Raw genomic sequence first — 26,255 nt, 5'->3', positions numbered from 1 at the left:
TAGATTACATTTTCATAGAACCACTTGTTGAAATTTCAACGAGGCTCTCTTTTTCAGATATTGGTAAGTGGACTGGAGGCAGGGCATGAGAGTGATAACGAATCAAGTTGTTTGTGTCGTCCGTTTCAGTAAAGTACCTGCGTAATTGCGCACCCAGCTCACTCAGGTGCTTTGCCATATCACATTTGACATTGTCCATAAAGCTAGAGTTTATTTGCACACAAAAAAAATCCTACAATAATGGAAAGACCTGTGTGTTGTCCTTGTTAATGCAGACAGAAAAGAGCTTCTTAATCATAGCCTCAATTTTGTCCTGCACATTAACTAGTTGCGGAGAGTCCCTTAATTGACCCCCCATAAACGTAACGGACATATATATACCAGCTGTGCCAGGCCCGTCACGTCTGTCGACTCATCCAGCTGTGACGCATTTAATTCCTGGCTTGTATGCAAAGCAGCAATTGTTTCAAAACATCTCTTGACGTGTCACTGATGCGTCGGGAAACAATGTTGTTTGATGAAGGCATTGTCCCAGCCATATCCGCAGCAACAGGAATAATTAAGTTCTCCACAATAGTATGTGGTTTGCCTGTCCTAGTCACGCGGTAGCTCACCATATAAGACGCTTCTAGCTTGTTGCTTTTACACGTCTTACTACTCGAAAGTCGTCTTTATTCTCGCTCCATAAACGAATTCTGCTTATTTTTCAAATTGGCATGTTTTGTTTCTAAATGTTTGCGAAAGAGTGAAGGTTATCTGTGAGAAAGTAACGGTTAATGTGATTGGATGTTAATTATTCTGCCACCAGTATTTGACATTGTTATTTCACTGAACACTAGATGGGTTCATTGTATTTTTGGCAGTGAAACGAGGCTACTCAGGCAAGAAAAAAGAAAAAAAAATCACCCAAATTTATAGCCCGTTGGAAAACAAATGTACCATTTGAAAATGTTTAGAAATTATTTAAGAAGTGAATCACATTTATATTTGGCGTACCCCCTACGGCATTGTGCTACCCCAGCTTGGGAATGCCTGGGCTAGTATATACAGTTATATGTAGCCCATCATTTTTTACCATATTAGTTTTTATTGACAATTCTTTACAAAAAAAGATGCATAGAAACAGTACATTACAGTGTTCACTGGTATGGTTATGGCTTGCAGAACGATATCATTACTTTGTGGTGATGTTTACAATCTAGAAGGTTTGGCTTCCATGTAATGTTCCTAAGATTCATGGATATTATGACAAATTCAACAACATGGGAGGACAAACCAAAGTGATAATAGTGAAATAATTTGGGACACAAACAAAACATGCAGATAGGAGAATCAAATGAGAGGAAATTATAATTCTGGATTAAGCCAGCCTGCTGTGGTCTGACGACAGATCTAAATGTCCCACTGCAACTTGACCAATCTTTCAGGTTATATAATGGCTAATAATTACTTCCAAAAATAAGTTGGGACAAGGGCATACCATGTAAGGAACTAATTTGTGGATATTCAAACAAATATCTAAAAACCAGTTCTGCAATACAACAAAAGTATGAAGTATAAAATAAATGCTCCTATGTTGAAATCTCAATTCATGCACTACATTTCGACAACTTAAATAAATACACATGTATAACTTCACTTGGGAATGCAGAGAGAGATCGTAAATTGTTGAAATGACAACAACTTAAGTCTAAGGGCATAAGTGGTCTCACAGGTTGTAGAAGCGAGCCAGTCACAGCGCTTCATTAGGTTGGCATGGCGACACCAGCAGGGACCAATGTGTATAAAACCTGGATTGCTGATGCTATGCAAATGGACATATTGGTACTCCTCAGAAGGAGCACTCCTCCATAGGAATGAATTGAATTCTACAGCATTTCACAAAAATGTTAAAGGACAAAATTACATGTATTTAGGTATTTATTCTATTAGGTGTCTAACAGAATATACTTGTCAAAAACAAATGTAGACATTGCATTTCTATAACTTCCAACATTTTTTTTTACAATGGAGGAGTAGCAAAATGGCTGTGTGGTGGCTGCAAAACAGCACCCCGTCAGTCATCTAAAGTTAATACATTTAATTGGCGGGGACTTTCTTTCACATGTTGGAGTCGTCATCGGTGACACTGGCCTCGGGGGAGCGAGAGGAGACCTCGCTGAAGAACTCATCTTCCTTCAGCATGCTCTGAAACAAGCAGGAGAAAACACACTGAAGTCACACAGGAAAACAAAGAGATCAATAACAGTGCCATGGCTGTTTTGCTACAGCACAGCTTGCTGAGAGGTTCGTCAAGTGATTTGATGTGTGATCATGTGGGAAAAAAAATTGTGTGTGTGTGGGGGGGGTATTTTACTTATTTTTTCGATCTTGTCTCGTCGCTGCAACTCCCCAATGGGCAGCAAAGTTTGAGTCATGTGTCCTCCGAGACATGATCCACCAAACCTCACTTAACACCCACCCGCTTAACCCGGAAGCCAGCCACACCAGTGTGTCAGAGGAAACACTGTTGAACTGACGACCAGGGTCAGCCTGCAGGCACCCAGCCCGCCACAAGGAGTTGCTAGAGCGCAATGAGCCAAGTAAAGCCCCCCTCCCCGGCCAAACTGTCCCCTTACCCGGACGACGCTGGGCCAAGTTGTGCACTGCCCCATGGGACTCCCGATCACAGCCAGTTGTGATACAACCCAGGTCTGTAGCGACACCTCTAGCACTGTAATGCAGTACATTAGACCGCTGCGCCAATTGGGAAGCCTCATGTGAGCATTTCAATGACTTCTTACCGTCAGGTTGTCAATTTCCTCAGAAAATGCTCCTATCTGCCTCACAGCCCCTTCCGAGTCTTCCATCTAGGAATACAGACAGTGTTCAAGAGCACTTCACATGGAAAATGAAAAGTAAACAAGCCATCCTCTTGTGGTACCACATTCCACCCTCATCTGTTCATTAGAGTGCTCTAACCTCACCTAAAGCATGATCATTAATGCTTATTAAATAGTGGAAGGGGCACCCAAAAGCCACACTAAAACGCCCATAACAGTACCCATATCCATATAGGTAACACATTCCCTGAAGTGGATAATGACAGTCCCTTACCTGCTCCAACTGGTCCAGGTCGTCCTCGTAGCTCCTCAGGCCCCCCTGGAAGTTGCTGTTCTTGGGCATCTCCACATCCATGGGGCACACGTACTCCTCGCTGTCCTCCTGGCGCTTCTTACGCAGGGTCCCGAAGCCACCGAACGACAGCTTTCTGGGCTGGAGGAAGAGAGAGGATGATGGGAGAGTGGGTCAAATGGGGACAAACGTCTGTGTGCCGACAGAGTTAAAAAGCAGTCTGTCCTAGTCTCCTTTTCCTGCTGACCACTGATCTGACATGACACAAACCTATCCAGTCCATTCACACATAAGTGGTCATGAGGCCAACTTAGAGTGGAGGGACACAGCCAAGGTCACTGATCAGAACAATAAACCCACACTGATCCCTAAAGCTCTGTATGTCGAACAAGATGCCGCCTCACAGACAGCGAGTTGACCCTACCTTGACCTTGGCGGTGGCAGTGAGCAGGGTGTAGTCAGGGTTCTCCAGACACTCCTGTTTGCTGCGCTGGGCAGCGGAGCCGATGAGCAGGTGGAAGTGGGTGGCCAGGTGGCGGCGCAGCAGGGTCTTGTTGGGAGGGATGTTGAGCAGGAGGGCTAGGGACTCCACGTTGAAGCGAGGCTCCAGCACCTGAGACAAGGAGAGATGCAAATGAAGAGTGAGACATACACCGGCAAAAGGCAGTCAATGTATGTATACACTGATGAAGGTGTGTGTTCCTGAAATGAGTCAGTGGCAAGCCAATTCAAACAGAGACCCCCCCCCCCTCTCACCATGACCCCCCCGTGCACACCGCTGCCCCTCAGGTTAGGAGCGTACTCAGCCAGGTCCACTGATCTCAGCCACTCCATCACTCTGTGATTGGTCCACTGGGAGATCTCCGCTGGCGTGATGTTATTCTGGGGAGACATTTTTTAAAAGTTGGTGTTAATAAAAACTCTTTTCCCTACATGAATAACACCACTGAAATGTAACTGAACTGGTGTAGTGAGAGGCCATGTATAGTGGACATGGATATGAACGCACAGGGACAGAAAGAACGAGAGAGGAAGAGGGATACTTTATTTATTTAGTAGTATCTAATCCGTACCCTGTCAGAGGGCCGTCGGCGGAGGCAGTTGGGCTCGTAGAAGTTGAGCCGGAGGACCTGGATGGCTCTCTTGATGCTGAGGTGGTGGAGAACACTGCCCACTTTTAGAGACAGCAGGTCATCCTGAAGGGGACATACACATACACTTATCTCTATCAGGAGAATGTCTACTGTCAATCAATTGGAAATAAAAGGACACTAGACATTGAAAAGATGATCACACAAAAACAAATGTTATTTTATTTAATAGACTTTATTCATCCCCTCTGACATTGATTGTAATTCATTTTTGCCGCGTTAGACCGACTATTGCAATTTAACACTCACCACAGTCATGTAGTGTAGCATTCGCCCATCGACCCTCCCCTCATCAAACTGGCTCTTATACTGCGGCAGACCAATGTCATCAAGCCATCCTGAGAAACACCAAAACAACTCAATCAATAACAGAAAGGTATTCAATTCTTCATTGCTAACTCTGAGGCGGTGGTCAGTGTTCACTCACTGGTCACCCAGTTGTGGTCCAGTTTGGCCTGGCTGACATCCTCCTCTGATCCCAGTGCCTGGAGAGCCAGCTGCAGCTTCTTCCTGTGGAGGGGCTGTTTGATCCCCAACTCCTGTTGTCACAGAAACATGTATGGGTTGTTTAAGACATCTGACATACTGTACAGTTAGGAAGAGCGTGATGGAGAAAATAGATGTTTGTCAGGACATACAGTGGGGCAAAAAACGTTTTAGTCAGGCACCAAATTCTGCAAGTTCTCCCACTTAAAAAGACGAGGCCTGTAGTTTTCATCATAGGTACACTTCAACTATGACAGACAAAATGAGAAAAAAAATACAAAAAAAAATCACATTCTAGGATCTTTTTATGAATTTATTTGCAAATTATGGTGGAAAATAAGTATTTAGTCACCTACAAACAAGCAAGATTTCTGGCTCTCACAGACCTGTAACTTCTTTAAGAGGCTCCTCTGTCCTCCACTCGTTACCTGTATTAATGGCACCTGTTTGAACTTGTTATCAGTATAAGAGACACCTGTCCACAACCTCAAACAGTCACACGCCAAACTCCACTATGGCCAAGACCAAAGAGCTGTCAAAGGGACACCAGAAACAAAATTGTAGACCTGCACCAGGCTGGGAAGACTGAATCTGCAATAGTTAAGTAAGCAGCTTGGTTTGAAGAAATCAACTGTGGGAGCAATTATTAGGAAATGGAAGACATACAAGACCACTGACAATATCCCTCGATCTGGGGCTCCACGCAAGATCTCACCCTGTGGGGTCAAAATGATCACAAGAACGGTGAACAAAAATCCCAGAATCACACGTGGGGGACCTAGTGAATGACCTGCAGAGAGCTGGGACCAAAGTAACAAAGCCTACCATCAGTAAAACACTACGCCGCCAGGGACTCAAATCCTGCAGTGCCAGACGTGTCCCCCTGCTTAATCCAGTACATGTCCAGGCCCGTCCGAAGTTTGCTAGAGAGTATTTGGATGATCCAGAAGAAGATTGAGAGAATGTCATATGGTCAGATGAAACCAAAATATAACTTTTTGGTAAAACCTCAACTCGTCGTGTTTGGAGGACAAAGAATGCTGAGTTGCATCCAAAGAACACCATACCTACTGTGAAGCATGGGGGTGGAAACATCATGCTTTGGGGCTGTTTTTCTGCAAAGGGACCAGGACGACTGATCCGTGTAAAGGAAAGAATGAATGGGGCCATGTATCGTGAGATTTTGAGTGAAAACCATCAGCAAGGGCATTGAAGATGAAACGTGGCTGGGTCTTTCAGCATGACAATGATCCCAAACACACCGCCCAGGCAACGAAGGAATGGCTTCGTAAGAAGCATTTCAAGGTCCTGGAGTGGCCTAGCCAGTCTCCAGATCTCAACCCCATAGAAAATCTTTGGAGGTAGTTGAGTCTGTGTTGCCCAGCAACAGCCCCAAAACATCATTGCTCTAGAGGAGATCTGCATGGAGGAATGGGCCAAAATACCAACAAGTGTGTGTGAAAACCTTGTGAAGACTTACAGAAAACATTTGACCTCTGTTATATACCCTTTGTTGGCAATGACAAAGAAACTTTTGTTATTGACCAAATAGGTATTTTCCACCACCATTTGCAAATAAATTCATTAAAAATCCTACAATGTGATTTTCTGGATTTCTTTTCTCATTCTGTCTGTCATAGTTGAAGTGTACCTATGATGAAAATTACAGGCATCTCATCTTTTTAAGTGGGAGAACTTGCACAATTGGTGGCTGACTAAATACTTTTTTGTCCCACTGTATGTAGCAAAGTGAACATTAACCAACTATAAGCTTTAACATTGTGGGTTTCATTAAAATGTCTAGCGACAGAACTTAAACACAGAATGCACGAAACGCCTCCTGGAAGCTCCACTGAGCCGTCCTACCTTCTCCAGGTCATGCTGGGAGGCCTGCAGCAGGGTGAATCCTGAGCGGATCCACTGCTGGGCTTGAGCCACATGCAGCCCCAGGCCCTGCTCCTGCAGCCACACACACACCTGCTCCTTACTCCACTGAGCAAAGGGAGCGTCCAGATCCCTGAGGGGGGAGAGAGCGAGCACACTCACCTTTAACGTAGAGGGTAAACAGTACATCATTTATTCCAATTTGCTCCTCTGACACCACAAAATCCAAAAACTGTAATACTGTAGACTTAGTTCCAATAAACTTCTGATCCCTTCCTCTACGTTTCTAGTTACCGATACTAGACTGTCTGTGTAAGAGGTGTGCTTCACATACTTGGCGCTGTGCTGCAGGTCACGTGACCAGCCCAGTCGGGGGCCGGCCGTGGCTCTGACTCCTCCCCTCCTGAACTCAGTCTCCTCCAGGTCTAGCGAGGTGGAGTGACTTCTCTTCAGCCTAGAGGGGCCAGAACACAACACGCCTAAATATCCTGCCATGCTCTGTGCTCGTGTTACAGCAAACCCTCTGTCCTCGTATTACAGTTAATAAAGCAATAGTTTCATTTAAAAACCCTTGCTCCATCTTAATTCATCTTTCCCAAATTCCTTGCATACCAGCTCCTCACCTCCTAAACTTAGGGAATAATGAGAACATTTTAACCAACCTGCCTAAGAACTTCTTAAAGCCTCTGGACTTCTTCTTGGCCTCTGGTGAGGAAGGTAGGGTCTGGCTGCTGTCTCCTCCCTGAGGTTTGTCTGGAGGGGCACCAGCCAAGTCCAAGTGGTCTGTGCCATTACACTCGGTCTCAGCTGGATTGAAAACACAAACACCTGTTAGATCAACAGCCGACATCTGACAATCCACCACTATTTAGGAAACTCCGGAGGCCAAAACTGTCCAAGGACTACAGCTGTAATGGCCACCACAACCACTTCTGGACTACATCTTCCACTAAACACCACCATCACCACCAGGAGTACGCCAAGAACCACTCAAAAGCACCTCAACTCGATCCGCACATGCAAAGGAGTGGTTGGCATGAACTGCTGATGCAAATTCATAGACTTCCAACAGTAAAAGACAAATCTCAGAGGCGCATCTTTAAGGACAGCTAGCAGAGTTAAGCGGCATCATTGCAGATGGTGTCATGTCATGGATAAGGAACAACTGGATAGGATTTAAAAGGGGAAAGAAATCACACTAAAAATCACCCAGCTCACACCAACGATCAACTAAACTTTTCACTTGCTTGATACAAGTGAAAAATTAAGAATAGGGAAGATGGAGGTAGGGGCATATCTAGGGATTCTTCACACAACAATGTTACCATTTACCACCCAATCAGCCTCAAGAGGGTTCAGAAAAACAGACTGCTGTTTCATTTAGTCTACGGTGGGTCTGGTTATATGGTAGATGGTGATCACATTGTTGCACTAGTATCCCTGCACACATCCAGCGTTCATCCTGATCTGCCATACTGCAGGCCTGGCCCGTCTGCAGGGCTCTGTGCTGCAGACTACTGTACCCAACGTAGGCGCACTCGCACTCCGGCTGCGATCTTCACATCACATAGAACCATGGAGAATAGAAAGAGCAAGGACAGAACATAGTTAACTAGTGTGAATACTACCAGACAGACAAGAGACAGACATAAGAAACCACACATTAAGGTATTGAACTGTGAATGTTTATTTTTTACATCCTGAACAGAGAGTAGTGTTTATTGTTCACACCACCCCGTGCAGAGGAACGAGCACCCTTCTCCCCGTGCCCTTCCCCCCCCCCCCCCCCTAACGATGAGACTCACCCAGATTTGGGGCACTGGACGTCCTCTTGCCTCCACGCATCTTGAAGAAACCACGTCCAAAGGAGGAGCGGGCCTTCTTGTTCCCAAAGCTTTCATTACTGCTGGGGTTTGATGGGGGGGCTGGGCACCTCAACTGTGGTCTAGAAAAGGGAGAGGGGATCATTATGAGTACATGAATCTAATAAAATATTTGACATGCCAGTGAACAAAGTCAATCTCCCAATAGAATCGGCTCCATAGTTCTGCTGTTGTACCATCAGGTGGCAGTAGAGTAACATGACTGTCAAAAATACACATTGCTCAAAACAACCCATTGCTATTATGATTCCGTATCATCTGGACAGACAGTCCAGAGTCCAGTCAGCTGTCACAGTGGGGCTCAGTCACAGTGGGGCTCAGTGGGGGAGATAAGAAATAGAACTATGCCTTTTATGACTGGCTAGTTTGGGAGACATGACACAGACTCTCCCACGTTGAGAGGTCAAAAGGTCAAAGAGGCTCTAGTGTTCTAATTTGGGTGACAAAAATAGGGGGTAGAGGTCTGATTTAAGACAGTCAGGCTAGAGCAATGGGTCCGTAACCAAAAGGTTGTTGGTTCTAACACCCGAGCCGACAAAGTGAAAAATCTGTCAATGTGCCCTTGAGCAAGGCATGGAACTCTAATTTGCTCCAGCGGCACAGTACTACTATGGCTGACCCTGTAAAACAACACATTTCACTGCACCTACCAGGTGTATGTGACAAAACTATTTTTTACATACAGTACCAGTCAAGTTTGTACATCTACTCATCCAAGGGGTTCTTTATTTTTACTGTTTTCTACATTGTAGAATAATAGTGAAGATATCAAAACTATGACAGATACACATATGGAATTATGTAGTAACCCCAAAAAAGTGTTAAACAAATCAAAATGTTTTTTTTATATGAGATTCTTCAAAGTAGCCACCCTTTGCCTTGATGACAGCTTTACACTCTTGGCATTCTCACAACCAGCCAGGTCGCAGTTGTAAATAAGAACTTGTTCTCAACTGGCCTACCTGGTTAAATTTTAAAAACGAGGTAGTCACCTGGAATGCATTTCAATTAACAGGTGTGCCTTATTAAAAGTTAATTTGTGCAATTTCTTTCTTTATGCGTTTGAGACAGTTGCCTGGCCGGCCCTGTCGTCGGACGGGGCCAGTGTCTCGACACCTCCTGTCTCAGCCTCCAGTATTTATGCTGCAATAGTTTGCATGTCGGGCTAGGATCAGTCTTATATGTGGAGTATTTCCCTCTCTCCCCTCAGGTTTCTGTACAACACTTTGACATCGGCTGATGTACAAAGGGCTTTATAAATACATTTGATTGATTGATTGACAAGGTATGGGTGGTATATAGATAGCCCTATTTGGCAAAAGACCAAGTCCAAATTATGGCAAGAACAGCTAAAAAAAAAGCAAAGAGAAACAACAATCCATCATTACTTTAAGGCATGAAGGTCAGTCAATTTGCAAAAACCATCAAGTGCTTTGAAACTGGCTCTCATGAGGACCTCCACAGGAAAGGAAAACCCAGAGTTACCTCTGCTTCAGAGGATAAGTTCATTAGAGTTACCAGCCTCGGAAATTGCTGCCCAAATAAAAGCTTCACAGAGTTCAAATAACAGACATCTCAACCTCAACTGTTCAGAGGAGAAAACAGAGTGAAATCGGGCCCTCACGGTCGAATTGCTGCCAAGAAACCACTACCTAAGGACACCAATAATAAGAAGAGACTTGCATGGGCCAAGAAACATAAGCAATGGACCTTAGACTGGTGGATATCTGTCCTTTGAGGAGTCCAAATTTGAGATTTTGGGATCCAACCGCTGTGTCTTTGTAAGATGCACGGTAGGTGAAAGGATGATCTCCACATATGTGATTCCCACCGTGAAGCATGGAAGAGGTGGTGTGATGGTGCTTTGCTGGTGACACTGTCAGTGATTTATTTAGAAATCAAGGCACACTTAACCAGCATGGCTACCGCAGCAATACGCCATGCCATCTGGTTTGCGCATAGTGTAGAAAATAGTAAAAATATAGAAAAACCCTTGAATGAGTAGGTGTGCCCAAACTTTTGGCTGGTACTGCATATAAACTCCATGATGGCAGCAAGTCAAGGTCTTTCCAGTTAACCCACTATTCATCATCACCCCAGTAGAGAGGGGACAGTCTTACCTGCTCTGTGTTGCTGTTTATGTGGCCCAAGCTACCTGCTGAATGTGGCGGGACCTCTGGTGGACTGCAAAGAGAAAGGAAAGTTAACAGACAGTCTAGACCTAGAGATGATGAATATACAGACAAACTAAAACAGTGACCCAATGGACAAATAGTCCATGGGAGTGTAGTTTGTCCAGGGAAAAGCCAACCTCACCTGTCTGTGTCTGGTTCCTGTATCAGGCTCTCCTGCTCCAGCTCTGAAAACACTGCAATAGATGGAATCTGGGAGGAAGGGATGAGAGAGAAAGAGAAAGGAATACAAGAGTCAACGTCACTAAATTAATGTGTCGTCAATGTCGCAAAGCACAGTGGACAGTTTCAAATGGTTAGGTAGTTGGTGTCCAGCTAAACCAATACCCCAAGCCTGTTGACCCTCACATTCCTAACATTACGTTGTGGTAAGGAAGTCTAGTCTCGGGTCCATCCTGTGTGTGATACATTGTTATGACAGGGGAGGTTGTTACCTCGTCACAGCTCCTTCCTGTCTCCTCCCTAACCGCCAGTGTGGCCTGGTCTGCATCCATGGCAACCTGAATGGAGGGGGATCTGTCATCCTGGATGTCATCAGAATTGTCTTCATTCAGTGTGTCTGGAGGGGGAACAGTAATAATTGTTACACAAAATTATCAAGTCCATTATTCTACACTATCAAACATGTGATTGATCTAGTCCAATAAATAGAAATGAATGGACTATTGCAATGATACTGATAAAAAAATTCATTACTAGTTTCACACTCCTTTAACATAGTTTCACCTTTCATCAAGTCCTGGACCTTCTTGTACCGTGTGATAGACTCCTGAAGCTCCTCGATCCTCCGGTCCTGTGGGTGAAGGATGGTAGATCAGAGTTAGAAAAGCCATTGAGATTCCCATGCGTCAACTACAGGAGCCTTTATGAAACAGTGTAAACAGGAGCTCCAGTACCTTGTCATTGCTAGCTGACATCAGGGAATCCATGGCCCTCTTCATCCTCAGCACGTCCACATCTGGAAAACAACAAGCATGCCCCCACAGGGATCAGACAGACAGACAGACACATTGTCTGGTGTCTACTGCTGTCTACCCACACTGATGGAGTCTATAAAGAACAACATGCAAGTCAAGTCCACTTAAGCTACAGGAGTATATAGAGTATATGGGGCAGGTCCAAGGACAATAACTTCTTAAAGTGAATACATAGCACTCTACATAAATTGCATACCCCTTTGGTAAATAGGTGATAAGAGCCTCAGCTGTGGGTTGGAAGAGTCAGAGATCATGTCTAAACACGCTTGGTATGAGCCCTGAAGACAGATAAGACGATAGTAAGGTGGAAAGTACAACATCTCCCTTTCTTCCCCATCTGTGTGAGAGTGAGACAGGATGCTTTGAACATTGTATTTCAGGGGGAAAAGTCCAATGCTCAGGCCATGTCTTGATGGTACCCATCATTACTTAAGGGGACTTAAGGGCAGAAATAACTGCAGACGAATTAGGAAAAGGAATGTTGGAAAAATGTTGCCGTAAATCTGTCAAGGTGCAAGTTAAGCCTATTGAAATATTATGGCTCCTCGTGTGTATGAGGGTGAAGTGAGGTACCCCTCCCTCCCACATGTCTAGTAACCGTACTCCCACCTTTCTCTCCATCTGTTCTGTCTGGGGTCAGCACTCCCTGTGTAGCCTGGTCTTTTAGTCTCCTCAGCTCCTCCAGCTGCCTCTGAAGAGTCTGCAGTTCCTCCTGAATGGGAGAGGATCATGTTCGGGACTATTATGACCTCATTAAACTAGAGATACATATCTAGGCCCATATTCATAAAGTGTCTCAGAATAGAGGGGTAGACTACAAAGCAGGATCAATGAGCTAACTTGCCTAAATATTCACAAATGACATTTTTTAGAGAGATAAACTTGAAAATGGGCATGGCCTAATTGACTCAACAACCGAAAACACCTAAGTTTAGCTTTCTTAATGAACCAGAAAATCAGTAGTTATTTCCGGTTGTTTATTAAAGTCAGCTGGCTAACCCAATGAACCTGCGTTGTAGTGTACCCCTTAGGATTGTTGATCTAGGATCAGATCCCCCTGTCCATTCATTTTTATCGAACATGTAAAAATCCTACTAGAGAAGCACTCTCCGTACGAGACGCTTTATGAATACAGGCCAAGATCTAGATAAGAACCCAGCTAGACAGAGTCTGACCAAACTGAAGGTAAAAACCCAGTCTGATGCCAACTGTGCTGCAGGGCAGTATGACCCAGAATGAAGTTAGAGTGAGGATACATTCTACCAGAGGACTGGTGTCTTTACCAGAGAACCATACAACCAACACTGTAAACATGTCAGTTTCTTTCACATTCCACTGAGAAAGAACAGCTCCATTGGGATGTTAATCTCCATCAGAAGGTCATCCGTGACCGTTCAGCTCCACCCATTAGTTTAGCTTACTTAGCCAAAGGTTTAAGACATTTTAGCATCAATATACAGTTAACATAAAATTAAGTGGATCAAGGTAGGATGTGAAGAAAAACTAGTGTTTTAAGAAATCTGCAACTTATACTTAGCTGGTAGGAGAACTTAGTCAAAGTGGAAGTGTGGTGGAAGTGTGGTGAAAGTTGGAAAAGCAGATAGGGTCAATGGACAGAGGGAAGGTTGAGAGGCCTGTAGGGACAGACAGGGAAAAGCAGAGCACTCTTAACTTCTGCACCACACCTCCAGTGAACTTCAACCTGCCCATGTTCCATTCCTAGGGCTGCACAGGTTAGCACGTTGCAGGGGAGAAGTTAGCCAAGCAGGAGTGAGGGATGAGGAGAGAGGAGACAAAGGGTATAAAACCCTGAAGGAAGGTGGTATTATGAGTGAAAGCAGTTATATATAACCAACACACAAGGGAACGATAGATTCAGTACCTACATGATGTAGAAAAAGTGTAGAGTGAGTCAAACTTAATCTGTGGACCATATGTCATGCACAACCTTATGTGAACAGATTAATCTAAAGCCTTCATATTGCAGACAGATTTTTAGCCATGCTACTCACTTTGGTGGATTTAAGTTTCTTCTCACACTGCAGTCTTTCATTCTCCATATCGGTCACCATGAACCGCAGATCATTGACTTCCTGGTACAACCCCTGGGGAGGTAAAAGACTACATTACCCACACGCCCAAGGGGGGTCAGCTGAGAGTTTTGGAGCAAATGTTGGGGATGTTTTTGTGGAATGAAAAATCCCCAATGAGGCACCAAAGATTATTTAGAGAGCGAGACAGAGAAGCCCACGCCAACACGGAGACAGATTCTTGATTTGGAAGGAAGCGTCATGGTCAATTACCATTACAACTGCTTTTATGTGATGGATAATACATACTACTCCTGTACCTTGGAGCAATTACCGTATAGATGGAGCACTCAGGAAATATGCATCATCATTAAACAAGAATGTGCTACATGATTCACAACGCATACATTTAGACAAGAGTAAAAACCGCAGAGCACCGTGGGTAGGAAAGGAGAAATGGATCAGACTCAGGGGTGTGTGATTTACAGCCGAACAAAGCCCAACATTAAACATATATGGAAGACATTGCTTTTCCACACACCGCTCCCTAAAGGTTATAGTAGTGTCGGGAAACCCACACTCAGGATCCAATATCCTGATTCCTCCAGCCCAGGCCTGCTCAGTGCTCGTGGATTAGGTGTATGGAATCCCTGAATGTCAGACTCCCAGCTTCTCTGGAGGGGAGATTGATTATTTTATGAGAGGAAACAGCTGCTGGAGCAAGGGGGTGTTTTGGAACTCCCTGCCAGCCAATACACCTGGGCCAGGGTCTGCATGATGGATCAGGGCCCACTCCATCCAACGGAGACGGACCTCTGCATGGTCTCAGTGTGAACTATTAAACGTTTGGGTGACTGCCAAGATTCATATAAACTCACATCCTACTATTATAAGACGTCTGCCTGCCGTTGAACGAAACTCCAAATATCTACCAAAGACATGATATTTCTGTGAGGGTGAGTCTATTCCCATAATGCATCCGCATACCTCACTATCCCTGCGATCTCTCGCCACAGTGGTCAGCTTCAGTTTCAGACTAGACACCTCGGTCATCAGCTCCAGCTTCTGGGTCTCCAGGGTGGACCTGGTCAAGAACTCCTGCACAGGACACACAGTCATAGATTCAGTCACAGACCAGTAGGAGCGAAGTGTATTAATGTGTTCATTCAGAAAGATCATTTGGATCAAAAGGCTGACCAATACCTTGAGCCCAAGGTTCTGTCTCATAATAAGACAGAACATCCTGCTAATAACCATAATACACTGCAACCCTGCTGGGGCCTCACCTGCTGCAGCGTTTCTTCAGTGGCGTCAAGTTTCTCTCTGTGCTCCTCCAGACACATGTCCAGATCCCTGATCTTCTCCCCCTGCACCTCCACCTGGTCTGAGAGAACACTCACCTGGGGACAGTCGTCACTCAATAATATGCCAACTGTGTGTTGTTTTCAGGGTAGGGGTTAGTGATCTAAGAGCATGCTCGGTGATGCAGGTCTTTCACTCACACCATGAATAGGTAAAAACTACTGAATTCAACAGCTACCTATCAAATACACTTTAAACAGAGCACCCTTGCTAATGTACGGTTTGCATGTACAATGTATTTGCTAATGTACACATTTTCTCAATATGGGGCGGTATTTCCTATTTGTTAAAGCTGGTCTCTGCTTGTTCATGGCCTCGTGACACACACCTGAAGGACGAGACACTCCTTATCGCTCTCCACCCGTGACAGTCGATCCTGGTAGATCATGGCGGAGCCATTTCCATTGGTCTGAAATCACAAACAATCAAAGCCATCAGACGGGGGGGGGACGCACAGGCGAAATGCATGTTATTTAAGAGCCACGTGAAGGTCGATAGGGTTCTCACATGCAAGTGCTTTGTGTGTGACTAAAGTGGAAATTGAATCAAAAACTAAACTCCTCTTCTCATATTTCACACAGAGAAAGGGCTTGAGGGAGAGGAAAACTGTGCCCCACTGCGAGTCACCTCCAGTGAAGAGGATGCAAACCATTTCAGACACCGCTCCAGAGACACTTCGTCACTCACAAAGCATGTCATCACAAAATAGCCATACAATCAAAGTAATCATGATATAAATAACAGGTAAGAAGACAAAGCAAACCACTGCCCATGCAATCACATAAAAGGAATCTAGTCTAAATAAAAGTACTTTGACCTTCATGTGTGGAATACTCATCAGCAATACATTTTCCATGATTACACTCAACCTCTGAATATCTCAGGCATTAAAGAGATTCTCCGGTGCTTCTGTATCCCTTTCAGCCAATAGTTCTGAAAGTAGCGCTCACGAGCCAAAAGTGTATGTACCACATCATTGCTCTCTCTCTGCTGTGTGTGTGTGTGTGTGTGTGTGTGTGTGTGTGTGTGTGTGTGTGTGTGTGTGTGTGTGTGTGTGTGTGTGTGTGTGTGTGTGTGTGTGTGTGTGTGTGTGTGTGTGTGTCTAACTAGCTGCCACTCAAATGGCAAGGGGTTGAAGCTAATTGTCTAGAACTGGAATTGCTAGGAGGCTGGCCCATGACGGGGAAAATGGGAATATAGAGCAGCACTTCTTCCCGAAAACAATTTGCTTTCAAGACAGGGATTTCATGTCCGATTGAGCTAAGACAGTAATTCTGCATGTATGAAGTACACATTTAACATGTTTAACAAATACTTAGTTCCAGAGCATGTCTTTAACAATAGTAAAAATACTGACTAACATTAACAGTGTTTGCATTTGCAACCGTAAGAGAACTGAGGGAGTTACCTACCAATTGACCCTGCTGCAGCCACTCCACTAGGCCGTCGGCGGTGGTGTCAGGGACCTGGCAGCGGAGGCCCTCCCTCTCATCCTGGTCCATCAGCTCCAGCGCCGCCCGCAGGTCCTCCAGCAGGTGCAGCGCCCGCAGGCTTCCCAGGAAGGGAGAGGTGGGCGACTGGCAGTCAAACAGCCCATTGGAGTAGCCCATGGCCTTGGAGCCTGTTGGGGCCAAGGTTAGGAGAGGAGTGGTTAGGAACAAATAAGCAAGTTAGAAGCATAGATGTACAGTACCAGTCCAAAGTTTGGACACACCTCATTCAAGGGGTTTTCTTTATATTGTAGAAAAATAATGAAGACATCAAAACTATGAAATGACATATGGAATCATGTAGTAACCATGAAATTCTTCAAATAGCCACTCCTTGCCTTGACAGCTTTGCACACTTTTGACATTCTCTCAACCAGCTTCATGAGGAAGTCACCTGTAATGCATTTCAATTGACAGGTGTGCCTTGTTACAAGTTAAGAAATTCCACAAATTCCTTCCAAATGCATTTGAGCCAATTAGTTGTGTTGTGACAAGGTAAGGGTCGTATACAGAAGATGGCCCTATTTGGCAAAAGACCAAGTCCATATTAAGGCAAGAACAGTTCAAATAAGCAAAGAGAAAATGACAGTCCATCATTACTTAAAGACATGAAGGTCAGTCAAAAAAAAAGTTGAAAGTTTCTTAGAGGATAAGTTCATTAGAGTTACCAGCCTCAGAAATTGCAGCCCAAATAAATGCTTCAGAGTTCAAGTAACAGACACATCTCAACATCAACTGTTCAGAGGAGACAGTGTGAATCAGGTCTTCATGGTTGAATTGCTGCAAAGAAACCATTACTAAAGGACACCAATAAAAAAGAGAAATGTTTGGGCCAATAAACACGAGCAATGGTCCTTATACCGGTGGAAATCTGATGGTCTGATGAGTCCAAATTTGAGATTCTTGGATCCAAACGCTGCGTCTTTGTGAGACCAGACTAGTTTATGGATGATCTCTGCATGTGTGGTTCCCACCATGAAGCATGGAGGTGGTGGTATGATGGTGCTTTGCTGGTGACACCATCTGTGATTTATTTAGAATTCAAGGCACACTTAACCAGCATGGCTCCCACAGCATTCTGCAGCGATACGCCATCCCATCTGTTTTGCACTTAGTGGGACTATCATTTGTTTTTCAACAGGATAATGGCCCATCACACTTCCAGGATGTGGAAGGGCTATTTGACCAAGGAGAGTGATGGGGTGCTGCATCAAATGAGCTGGCCTCAACAATCACCAGGCCTCAATCCAATTGAGATTGTTTGGGATGAGTTGGACCGCAGAGTGAAGGAAAAGCAGCCAACAAGTGCTCAGCATATGTGGGAACACCTTCAAGACTGTTGGAAAAGCATTCCAGATGAAGCTGGTTGTGAGAATGCCAAGAGTGTGCAAAGCTGTCAAGGCAAAAGGGTGGCTATTTGAAGAATCTAAAATATAACATGATTTGTTTAACACTTTTTTGGTTACTGATTCTATAGGTGTCATTTCATAGTTTAAATCTCCTCACTATTATTCTACAATGTGGAAGATAGTAAAAATAAAGAAAAACCCTTGAATGAGTAGGTGTGTCCACACTTTTGACTGGTACATCTATAGTTTTAGCCCTGTGGTTAGACGTTTGAGCCTCTCCCATCCTCTCCTAATTCCCTTCAACGAGGAGGATGAAAGGCAGTATCACCAGGTGGGATGTCATTGACCCATGTGATAAGCTACAGATGTGGATTTCTGAATGTGTCCTGAAAGTCACATACCACACATTTTAAAAGCAAAGAAAAACAGATTATATATCGATTCCAAAAAAAATGTTGGGTGCAAGAGGCCTGAGTGGAAGCTTATTTGTTGGACTTGGAAAAGCCATGTTTCCAGCATGTACTATAATCTGCTCGACAGCATCTGTCAACCGGCTCCAAAAGGTCAACCTTCACAGAAATGTAGAAGAGAAACATAAATATTGGGATAAATAAATAAACAAGTCTTCCCTAAAAGGCAGCCAGGGAGAGTGTGAACGCTGTGGTTTCTGTGGTAACAGGGGCTAGAGGATGTCACGTGATCAGCCATCCCTCTTGGAAATGTCAATTCTATAAATTACACAGGTCAGTGGAAAAGCCTGGGCTCATAAAGCCGCCTCCTCTGCTCATCTACCATTGCAAAAATTATAGTTCCAAAACCTCCCCTGGTGTCTGACTTGTACCATTTTTTATGGCTTTAGTGCAATTGTCACTCAGAACGTGGTACATTCACAACTCTTAGTTCAACACTCAAAACAGAAATCCAAAAGGCAGTTTCAAAACAAAGCACATTTGCAATTGACTTATTACAAGACACAAGATCATAGACACTTGTGTTTCATCTAAAAATACATGTTTCATATTGCAATTCATGTTTGTTTTTATTTAACTAGGCACGTGAGTTAAGAACAAATTCTTATTTACAATGACGGCCTACATCAGCCGAACGACGCTGGGACAATTGTGCGCCGCCCTACAAGGACTCCCTATCACAGCCGGTTGTGATACAGCCTGGATTCAAACCAGGGTGTCTGTAGTGATGCCTCATGCAGTGCCTTAGACCACTGCGCCACTCGGGAACCCATGTTCATATAAAGCTATTTCACAATGCAATGTTCACATTACTTTTGATATGATTCTCTTCTATTTGCTTAAAATACATGTTATAACTTAATCTGACTGTCCTTAATTGATGACAACTTAAAGTTTGGTAAAGCTATAGATTTTACATGGTTTGTCAACTACAGAATGTATGTAACAAATTAAAGTTTATTGGTTGCGTACACAGATTAGCAGGTGTTACAGCAGGTGCAGTGAAATGCTTGTATAGTGCAGTAATACAATACCAATATGCAAATATTTCAGAAAGTCCAAAACAAGAAACACATCCCTTATACAGTAAACCTGTATCCAAAATGTATTTGCTGGGGCCACACTGCTCTACAAAAATCGCATTGGCCAATACAGTACTGTAACACCGTAGTATTCCATTTACATAGCAGACACTTATCAGATGTGACTACAGTCCACATATTTGGTATGTGACCCAAGCAGGAATCGAAACCCACAACTCGTGTTGCTAGTGCCATGTTCTTATGTACTGAGCCACATAGATGACCAGTACAATAAATACAGAAGTGTAAAATACAATACAGATGGAAGACATAGGACTTACATCCCCATGGGCGTGCCACCCTCCCTTCAGACCATGGATGATGCACGCAATGCCTGTAAATCATACTAGCAGTAGGCCTTGAAGAATAATTGGTTTCCATCACTGCTGAAACAATGGAACGTCTTGCTTTCTCATATTGGAGGACTGCACTGGGAAACATCCCAGACCAGTACCACAGCCACATCCTAAGAGCAGCAGCATGGGAACCCTAGTCCTGAGGATTGATATCAGGGGCTTATTTAAGAGGCATTTATGTACATATTTGAGGGGGATCAGCCTCACAGTTCAAAATGTGAGTGAGTTTTGCACGTTACCTGCTATGATCCCATCCATTTGCTCCAAGGCGGCTGCCAACATCTCGCTGGCATCGGACATCATCTTCACCCCCCCCCACCCCACTGTGAATCTGAAAGAAAACAGAAGTGTCAAGAAAGACCAATGTCGCCTCAACAGCCATTGCCCAGAAGACTACAGCCATTGCTCAGGAGACTACAGAGTACAGTACAAGTTAGACGATGTGCGTGTAAAAACATCAGTCTGAAAATGTATGGCATTTCAAAGGCTTTTAAAACTTGAGCAGTAAATTACATTCACCCCCTGTGAAGTCTACACATTACACACAGACAGAACTAAAGTGGACAGAGACCACCCAAGAGTCAGGACCCCCTACATTACAACACTAGCAGATTTGACAACTTTAGTGGTAATTACAGTAATATTTGAAGAAAGGCATTTCTATGCACCTTAATTTGTAAGCCACTTCCTGGTAGTAATGATCATGTTCTAGCCTACAGTTAGTTGTAGAAGGAAACAGCAAATAAGATGTAGGTTTTTCTCCCTCCATGTGAATGGGACATTAGTGAATTCCCATGTCTTCTGTGATCAAGTGTAATTACAATGCATGGCAGAGGAACTGTGGAAAAGGATTGTCTTCATCTGTTTGATAAGCTCGCTAAACAGGAAATTGAAGCACAATTGTCTGGTATTTTTGTGTTTGGGGGCATTATGGTGTCCCTGGTACATTTGAATGAATATGAAATCATATTCCCCATTAAACAGTTTTTATTTTTAAATACATCAACTTGAAAAGGTTTCTAAAGACTATATTATGCATCATGAATATTCATGGTTGTATGATGACATTTTAACTGTTGTATTTCTACCCCGATGCACTGGCTGAATAAAATGTGTCCTAGCCTCCTACCTCAAGAGTCAACAGCTTTACTCCTACCATACATACACACATTCTCTTATACTGTAAATCTAGTGGCCTGAAGTTGTTGGGCATTTTTGTGCCTCACAACTTCCCCATTGATGACCGCATTTAGGACAGACCTCAGCAATTAACTTTAATAATGGGGTCAAGACTCAAGCCTATGACTGGGTGTTTACTTGGAAATAGTTTGGGGCCTATTGGGTGTTTCCATGGAGCAGGTGTGGGGCAACTGGGCCACCTAATGAAAAGAGAGGATAAGGTGATTGTAAACTGCCAGGCTGTTACCCAACATAGGCATATGGAGATTTCCAATGTAGGCCAATGTTCTTAGTTGATATTGACTGTCTAGGTAAAAACAATTGATCAGTGCCACTGGAATCAAAACCAGAAAGGAATCTAGGACCATGACATTGCGAGTGAAGTGAACTGTAAGTAACCACAACATGAGAGTCAAAAACAAAGAGGAGTTCTCAAAAAATGGTCCCATTCTACCAGAGATCTCTCCCCACAGCGTGTTGGCTTGACTGGAAATCCAAGCTTCCATAACAAAGCATCACTCCCAGCCTCCTGACCTCAGGATGTCACATGCAGCTCATTCACTTAAATGGACCAGATAACTTTACTTTCATGGTAGGCCTAATGTTATATTACATATTGAATTCACGAAAATAAATGTACAATCTGAATGAGAAGTGTAAAATAGCCTGAGAGGATATGAAATCATCACGACGCAAAGTCAATTGAATTGGAGGGTAATGAGAGTGTTCTCCTTGTCCAGGGCAGAAGGGCAGCATAACTCAGGGTTGGAGGGGGGGGCCTCTTATAGCCTCATTGATCTTTATTGGAGGCAGGGAGAGGGAGCCTGCACATTCAACACTGAGGGCATTGTGTCCGGTCACTCACTTCCATCATGGGCCCTTTAGGCTACATGGGTAATACTCCCTCCAAAATAGGCTCACATTCACCTTGCTATACAGCTGCACTACTCAATAAACAAAGATTCATTGTGCTAGCGATGGAAGTGCAACTGAAAAGGGAGTTGCGCAAACAGAAACATTTTCCAGTAGAAAACAATTCCCATTTTATAAAGATGCCCACATAATTGTCTTGGATGGTTCACAACCTTCAAAAAGCCACATAAAGCAGAATCAATGTTCACTGTACATTCCTCCAACTGAAATAATCTGAACGACGTTATCGTCAAGATGAATTATTTGCTGACTTTTTCGGCTGAAATGTACTTCAAAACTAATGACAGATTTCTTGAATTATCTTACATTAATTCTGATTATTTTGGAGGAAGTGTATACTGGCTACAGCATCTCAAAATGGACACTATTGCCGCTCTTTCTTATAAGAGAGTACGCGAGCACACTCATTCGGTTAGCCGAGTATGGCTAGGCGCCAGCCAAACTGAAACATGGTGACGCCTTTAGTACCATTGCTTTTTCCTCCCAAGGCATTTCCTTCTGATGGAGGGCCATCTCACACCCCAAGAGGGAAACCCAAAACGTGGTTGTGTTTCTAACTGAAACAGCAGTTTAAGAATCCAAACATGAACGTTCCCTCTCTGGGATAGTAAAATGAAACTAACAAGGAGCATAAAGAAAGGGTAGAGGTAAGTCACTAAAGCAGGCAAACTTAAGTTACTGTGACATAATTCAGGTGGTCGAATCCTTCGAGACACATGAGTTTGTACAAAAGTTTCTACCAAAGATTAAAGATCAGTAAATTTGCCAAGATATCGTATAACTTTAACTTTCATCCTCTTTTACCCCTTCTGCTTCTCTCTCACAGCTTGAGGTCACAGTAAATTAAATGGTACATTCTGGATCAGAACATGAGTATTATTCCAGTCTCACATGACTGATAGTTAATAGGGGGTGACCATAACAGTTAACATGTGATGTAAATACATTAAATGGGCAACTGCACTTCTGGATTTGGCCCCGTTTTGAATATTATTTTATAAGCAAAGAGTTTACAGCCATGACTGAAGCCAAACCAGAGTTGTCTTGTGGGTGTGTTATATTCACATATCGTACCCTGGCAGGTACTGTCACCGTAGCAACAACATAGAGATTCTGACTATTTTAACCAAGTGGCTAAGATAAATCAAGAAATCTGTCATTAAGATGTTTGTGCACCTTAGCAATTTGAAATCTAGCTAAGGTGTTTGGTGCAGTGTTTCTCAAGTAAAAAAGTTGCATTAAAAACTAGTCAGTGCATTGCATACAGTGTATCAAGTGAGGAAAGTCTGGCTGTGTCCTCAGGACTGATTTCTTAGAACAGGTCTACAACGCCCTCATCTGCAAGCTGTCAAACTATCCTACATAAATGTCCATCGAAACGGACCCATGAGCACCAACATCTGAAGTTCATAGGTGCATATCAAATTCTGTGTCAAATGAAAGCGAAGAGTCTATATTTTGTGAAATGAAGGAATAAACATTTTCCATCTTAAATTTGGCAAAAGTAAAGTATTTGATTTCTGGATTAACAGATGGAAACATGGTCTTAGAAAACATCTACCAGAAAAAGTCTTTAAAAGTATCAGAAATACATTAAAACACAATAATGTTGACGTAAAGTCCCCTACCAAGTAATATCAACACATATTTAGTTTTGGATACATTTTTTACCTCCACGTCTAAGAAATATTGTGCCTTGCAATTCCTTTAAAAAATATAAAAAATATTGGATATTTTCAAATCTCTCCCCCTCATGAGGGAGGATAATGAGTTCACAGAAGTAACAAGTAAATGTTAGACCTTCCAATTAGTTATTTAAAATATATATCAGTAAAATCATTAAGTGATTAAAACTCGTAATTCCGTAACCAAATTGTTATCGCAATTACCCAAAACAATCTAAGGAATTCTTGCAACTGAATTGGCTACAATGAGAAATTATAAGTCACAAACCACAGTTGGGTGACCTGCTACTGTCCTCCTATTGGCATACTGTTATGTTCAGCTCATAACTGTTTTGTCTTTCTGTTGACTGGTGGTCAAACCAAGAGAGTTAAAACAGTCAGTCTGGATAATCTCTCAGTCTCCGTCAAACCCTAACCAGGACGACACTGAGCCAATTGTGCGCCGCCCTATGACACCTACCTACGAGCTCCCACTCCTTCCATTTACTTTAACCAGGCATCCTCAGCCACTGAGCACCGACCGTCGAAAAATTGTTGATATTCGGTCAGTCCACCCTGGCCTTGATGTTAACGTCCACAGATGGACCAGACCAAATCTGAACCCATCAGACATTTGTTTCACAAGCATATTTTTTGTCCATTAAAATAGCATCCAATTGATCAGAAATACAGTGTAGACATTGACAATGTTGTAATTACCATTGTAGCAGGAAACGGCAGATTTTTTATGGAATATGTACATTGGCGTACAGGGGCCCATTATCAGCAACCATTACTCCTGTGTTCCAATGGAACATTGTGTTAGCTAATCCAAGTTCATCATTTAAAAAACGAATTGATCAATAGAAAACCCTTTTGCAATGAGTCAGATGCGAGGGATATACTATGGACACCCGACCAGGCCCAGATCCCCGTGATTCGCTGGAAAAGGAAATGTAGGTTTCACGGAAAGAGATAAGTATGCCATGTGAGGATCAGGCGAAAAGTGGATACACACCCCTTGCCTTCCATTCTGCTAGCTAACATTCAATCGCTGGAAAATAAATGGAACAAACTAAAAGCACATATATTCTACCAATGGGACATTAAAAACAAATACCTTATGTTTCACCAAGTTGTGGCTGAACGACGACATTAAGAACATACAGCTGGCAGGTTATACACTGTCGACAGGACAGAACAGCAGCCTCTGGTAAAACACTGGGCGGGGGCCTATGCATATTTGTAAGCAATAGCTGGTGCACGATATGTAAGGGTTTTGCTCGCCAAAGGTAGAGTATCTCATATAAGCTGTAGACCACATTATCTACCTAGAGAGTTGTCATCTGCATTTTTTCATTAGTGTTTACATACCGCCACAGCCCGTGGCTGGCACTAAAACTGCACTCAATTAGCTGTCCAGAGACGACGCTCCTAGTGGCAGGGGACTTTAATGCAGGGAAACTTACCTCATTTCTATCAGCATGTTAAATGTGCAACCAGAGGGGGGGAAATTATTCTAGACCACCTTTTCTCCACACACTGAGACATGTACAAAACTCTCCCTCACCCTCCCATTGGCAAATATGACTATAACTCGATCCTCCTGATTCCTGCTTACAAGCAAAAATGAAAGCAGGAAGAACCAGTGACTCGGTCTATAAAAAAGTGGTCAGATGAAGCAGATGCTAAACTACAGGACTTGTTTGCTATCACAGACTGGAACATGTTCCGGGACTCTTCTGATGGACTTGAAGAGTACACTACATCAGTCACTGGCTTTATCAATAAGCGCATCGAGGACATCGTCCCCATAGTAACTGTACATACATACCCCAACCAGAAACCATGGATTACAAGCAACATTCCCACTGAGCTAAAGGGTAGAGTAGCTGCTTTCAAGAACCCGGAAGCTTATAAGAAGTCCTGCTATGCCCTCCGACGAACCATCAAACAGGAAAAGTGTCAATACAGGAATGAAATCGAATCATACTACACCGGCTCCGACGCTCGTCGGATGTGGCAGGGTTTGCAAACTATTAGACTACAAAGGGAAGCACAGCCGAGAGCCGCCCAGTGACACAAGCCTACCAGTTGAGCAAAATAACTTAAATGCTCGCTTCGAGGCAAGCAACACTGAAACATGCATTAGGGCATCAGCTGTTCCGGACAACTGTGTAATCACTCTCTTCACAGCCGATGTGAGTAAGATCTTTAAACAGATCAACATTCACAAGGCTGCTGGGCCAGATGGATTAACAGGACTCCGAGCATGCGCTGACCAACTGGCAAGTGTCTTCACTGGCATTTTCAACCTCTCCCTGTCTGAGTCTGTAATACCAACATGTTTCAAGCAGACCACCATAGTCCCTGTGCCAAAGAAGACTAAGGTAACCTGCCTAAATGACTACCAACCAGTAGCACTCACATCTATAGCCAAGAAATGCTTTGAAAGGCTGGTCATGGCTCACATCAACACCATCATCCCAGGAACCCTAGACCCACTCCAATTTGCATACCGCGCCAACAGATCCACAGATGATGCAATCTATTGCACTCCACACTTCCCTTTCCCATCTGGACAAAAGGAACACCTATGTGAGAATTCTATTCATTGACTACAGCTCAGCATTCAACACCAGTGCCCTCAAAG

The 26,255-nt window shown here is 43.6% G+C and overlaps 1 protein-coding gene across 1 annotated transcript in view; it reads right to left on the bottom strand.

The window, feature by feature from the left end:
- Positions 1 to 1,067: 1,067 nt before the first annotated feature.
- The window catches only part of LOC123995909 (liprin-beta-1-like), a 31,576-nt gene continuing 6,388 nt past the window's right edge, over positions 1,068 to 26,255 (bottom strand). Inside the window, exons 2-27 of the mRNA XM_046299571.1 lie at positions 20,066 to 20,157; positions 16,492 to 16,700; positions 15,408 to 15,488; positions 15,004 to 15,117; positions 14,705 to 14,815; positions 13,700 to 13,792; positions 12,297 to 12,399; positions 11,607 to 11,668; positions 11,437 to 11,503; positions 11,145 to 11,269; positions 10,835 to 10,902; positions 10,639 to 10,702; positions 10,428 to 10,465; positions 8,441 to 8,580; positions 8,159 to 8,191; positions 7,298 to 7,442; positions 6,970 to 7,089; positions 6,618 to 6,768; positions 4,693 to 4,804; positions 4,515 to 4,603; positions 4,188 to 4,310; positions 3,871 to 3,996; positions 3,539 to 3,727; positions 3,097 to 3,255; positions 2,784 to 2,849; positions 1,068 to 2,187 (exon numbers count right to left, since the gene is read on the bottom strand). Of these exons, the coding sequence (XP_046155527.1) occupies positions 2,101 to 2,187; positions 2,784 to 2,849; positions 3,097 to 3,255; positions 3,539 to 3,727; positions 3,871 to 3,996; positions 4,188 to 4,310; positions 4,515 to 4,603; positions 4,693 to 4,804; positions 6,618 to 6,768; positions 6,970 to 7,089; positions 7,298 to 7,442; positions 8,159 to 8,191; positions 8,441 to 8,580; positions 10,428 to 10,465; positions 10,639 to 10,702; positions 10,835 to 10,902; positions 11,145 to 11,269; positions 11,437 to 11,503; positions 11,607 to 11,668; positions 12,297 to 12,399; positions 13,700 to 13,792; positions 14,705 to 14,815; positions 15,004 to 15,117; positions 15,408 to 15,488; positions 16,492 to 16,700; positions 20,066 to 20,129 (2,739 nt within the window). The 5' untranslated portion in view covers positions 20,130 to 20,157 and the 3' untranslated portion in view covers positions 1,068 to 2,100. The remainder of the gene's footprint in view (positions 2,188 to 2,783; positions 2,850 to 3,096; positions 3,256 to 3,538; positions 3,728 to 3,870; positions 3,997 to 4,187; positions 4,311 to 4,514; positions 4,604 to 4,692; positions 4,805 to 6,617; positions 6,769 to 6,969; positions 7,090 to 7,297; positions 7,443 to 8,158; positions 8,192 to 8,440; positions 8,581 to 10,427; positions 10,466 to 10,638; positions 10,703 to 10,834; positions 10,903 to 11,144; positions 11,270 to 11,436; positions 11,504 to 11,606; positions 11,669 to 12,296; positions 12,400 to 13,699; positions 13,793 to 14,704; positions 14,816 to 15,003; positions 15,118 to 15,407; positions 15,489 to 16,491; positions 16,701 to 20,065; positions 20,158 to 26,255) is intronic.

The sequence above is a fragment of the Oncorhynchus gorbuscha genome, linkage group LG14 (assembly GCF_021184085.1).
Source record: "Oncorhynchus gorbuscha isolate QuinsamMale2020 ecotype Even-year linkage group LG14, OgorEven_v1.0, whole genome shotgun sequence".
In the NCBI taxonomy this organism is placed as follows: domain Eukaryota; kingdom Metazoa; phylum Chordata; class Actinopteri; order Salmoniformes; family Salmonidae; genus Oncorhynchus; species Oncorhynchus gorbuscha.
This window is presented reverse-complemented; position numbering and strand designations above follow the sequence as displayed.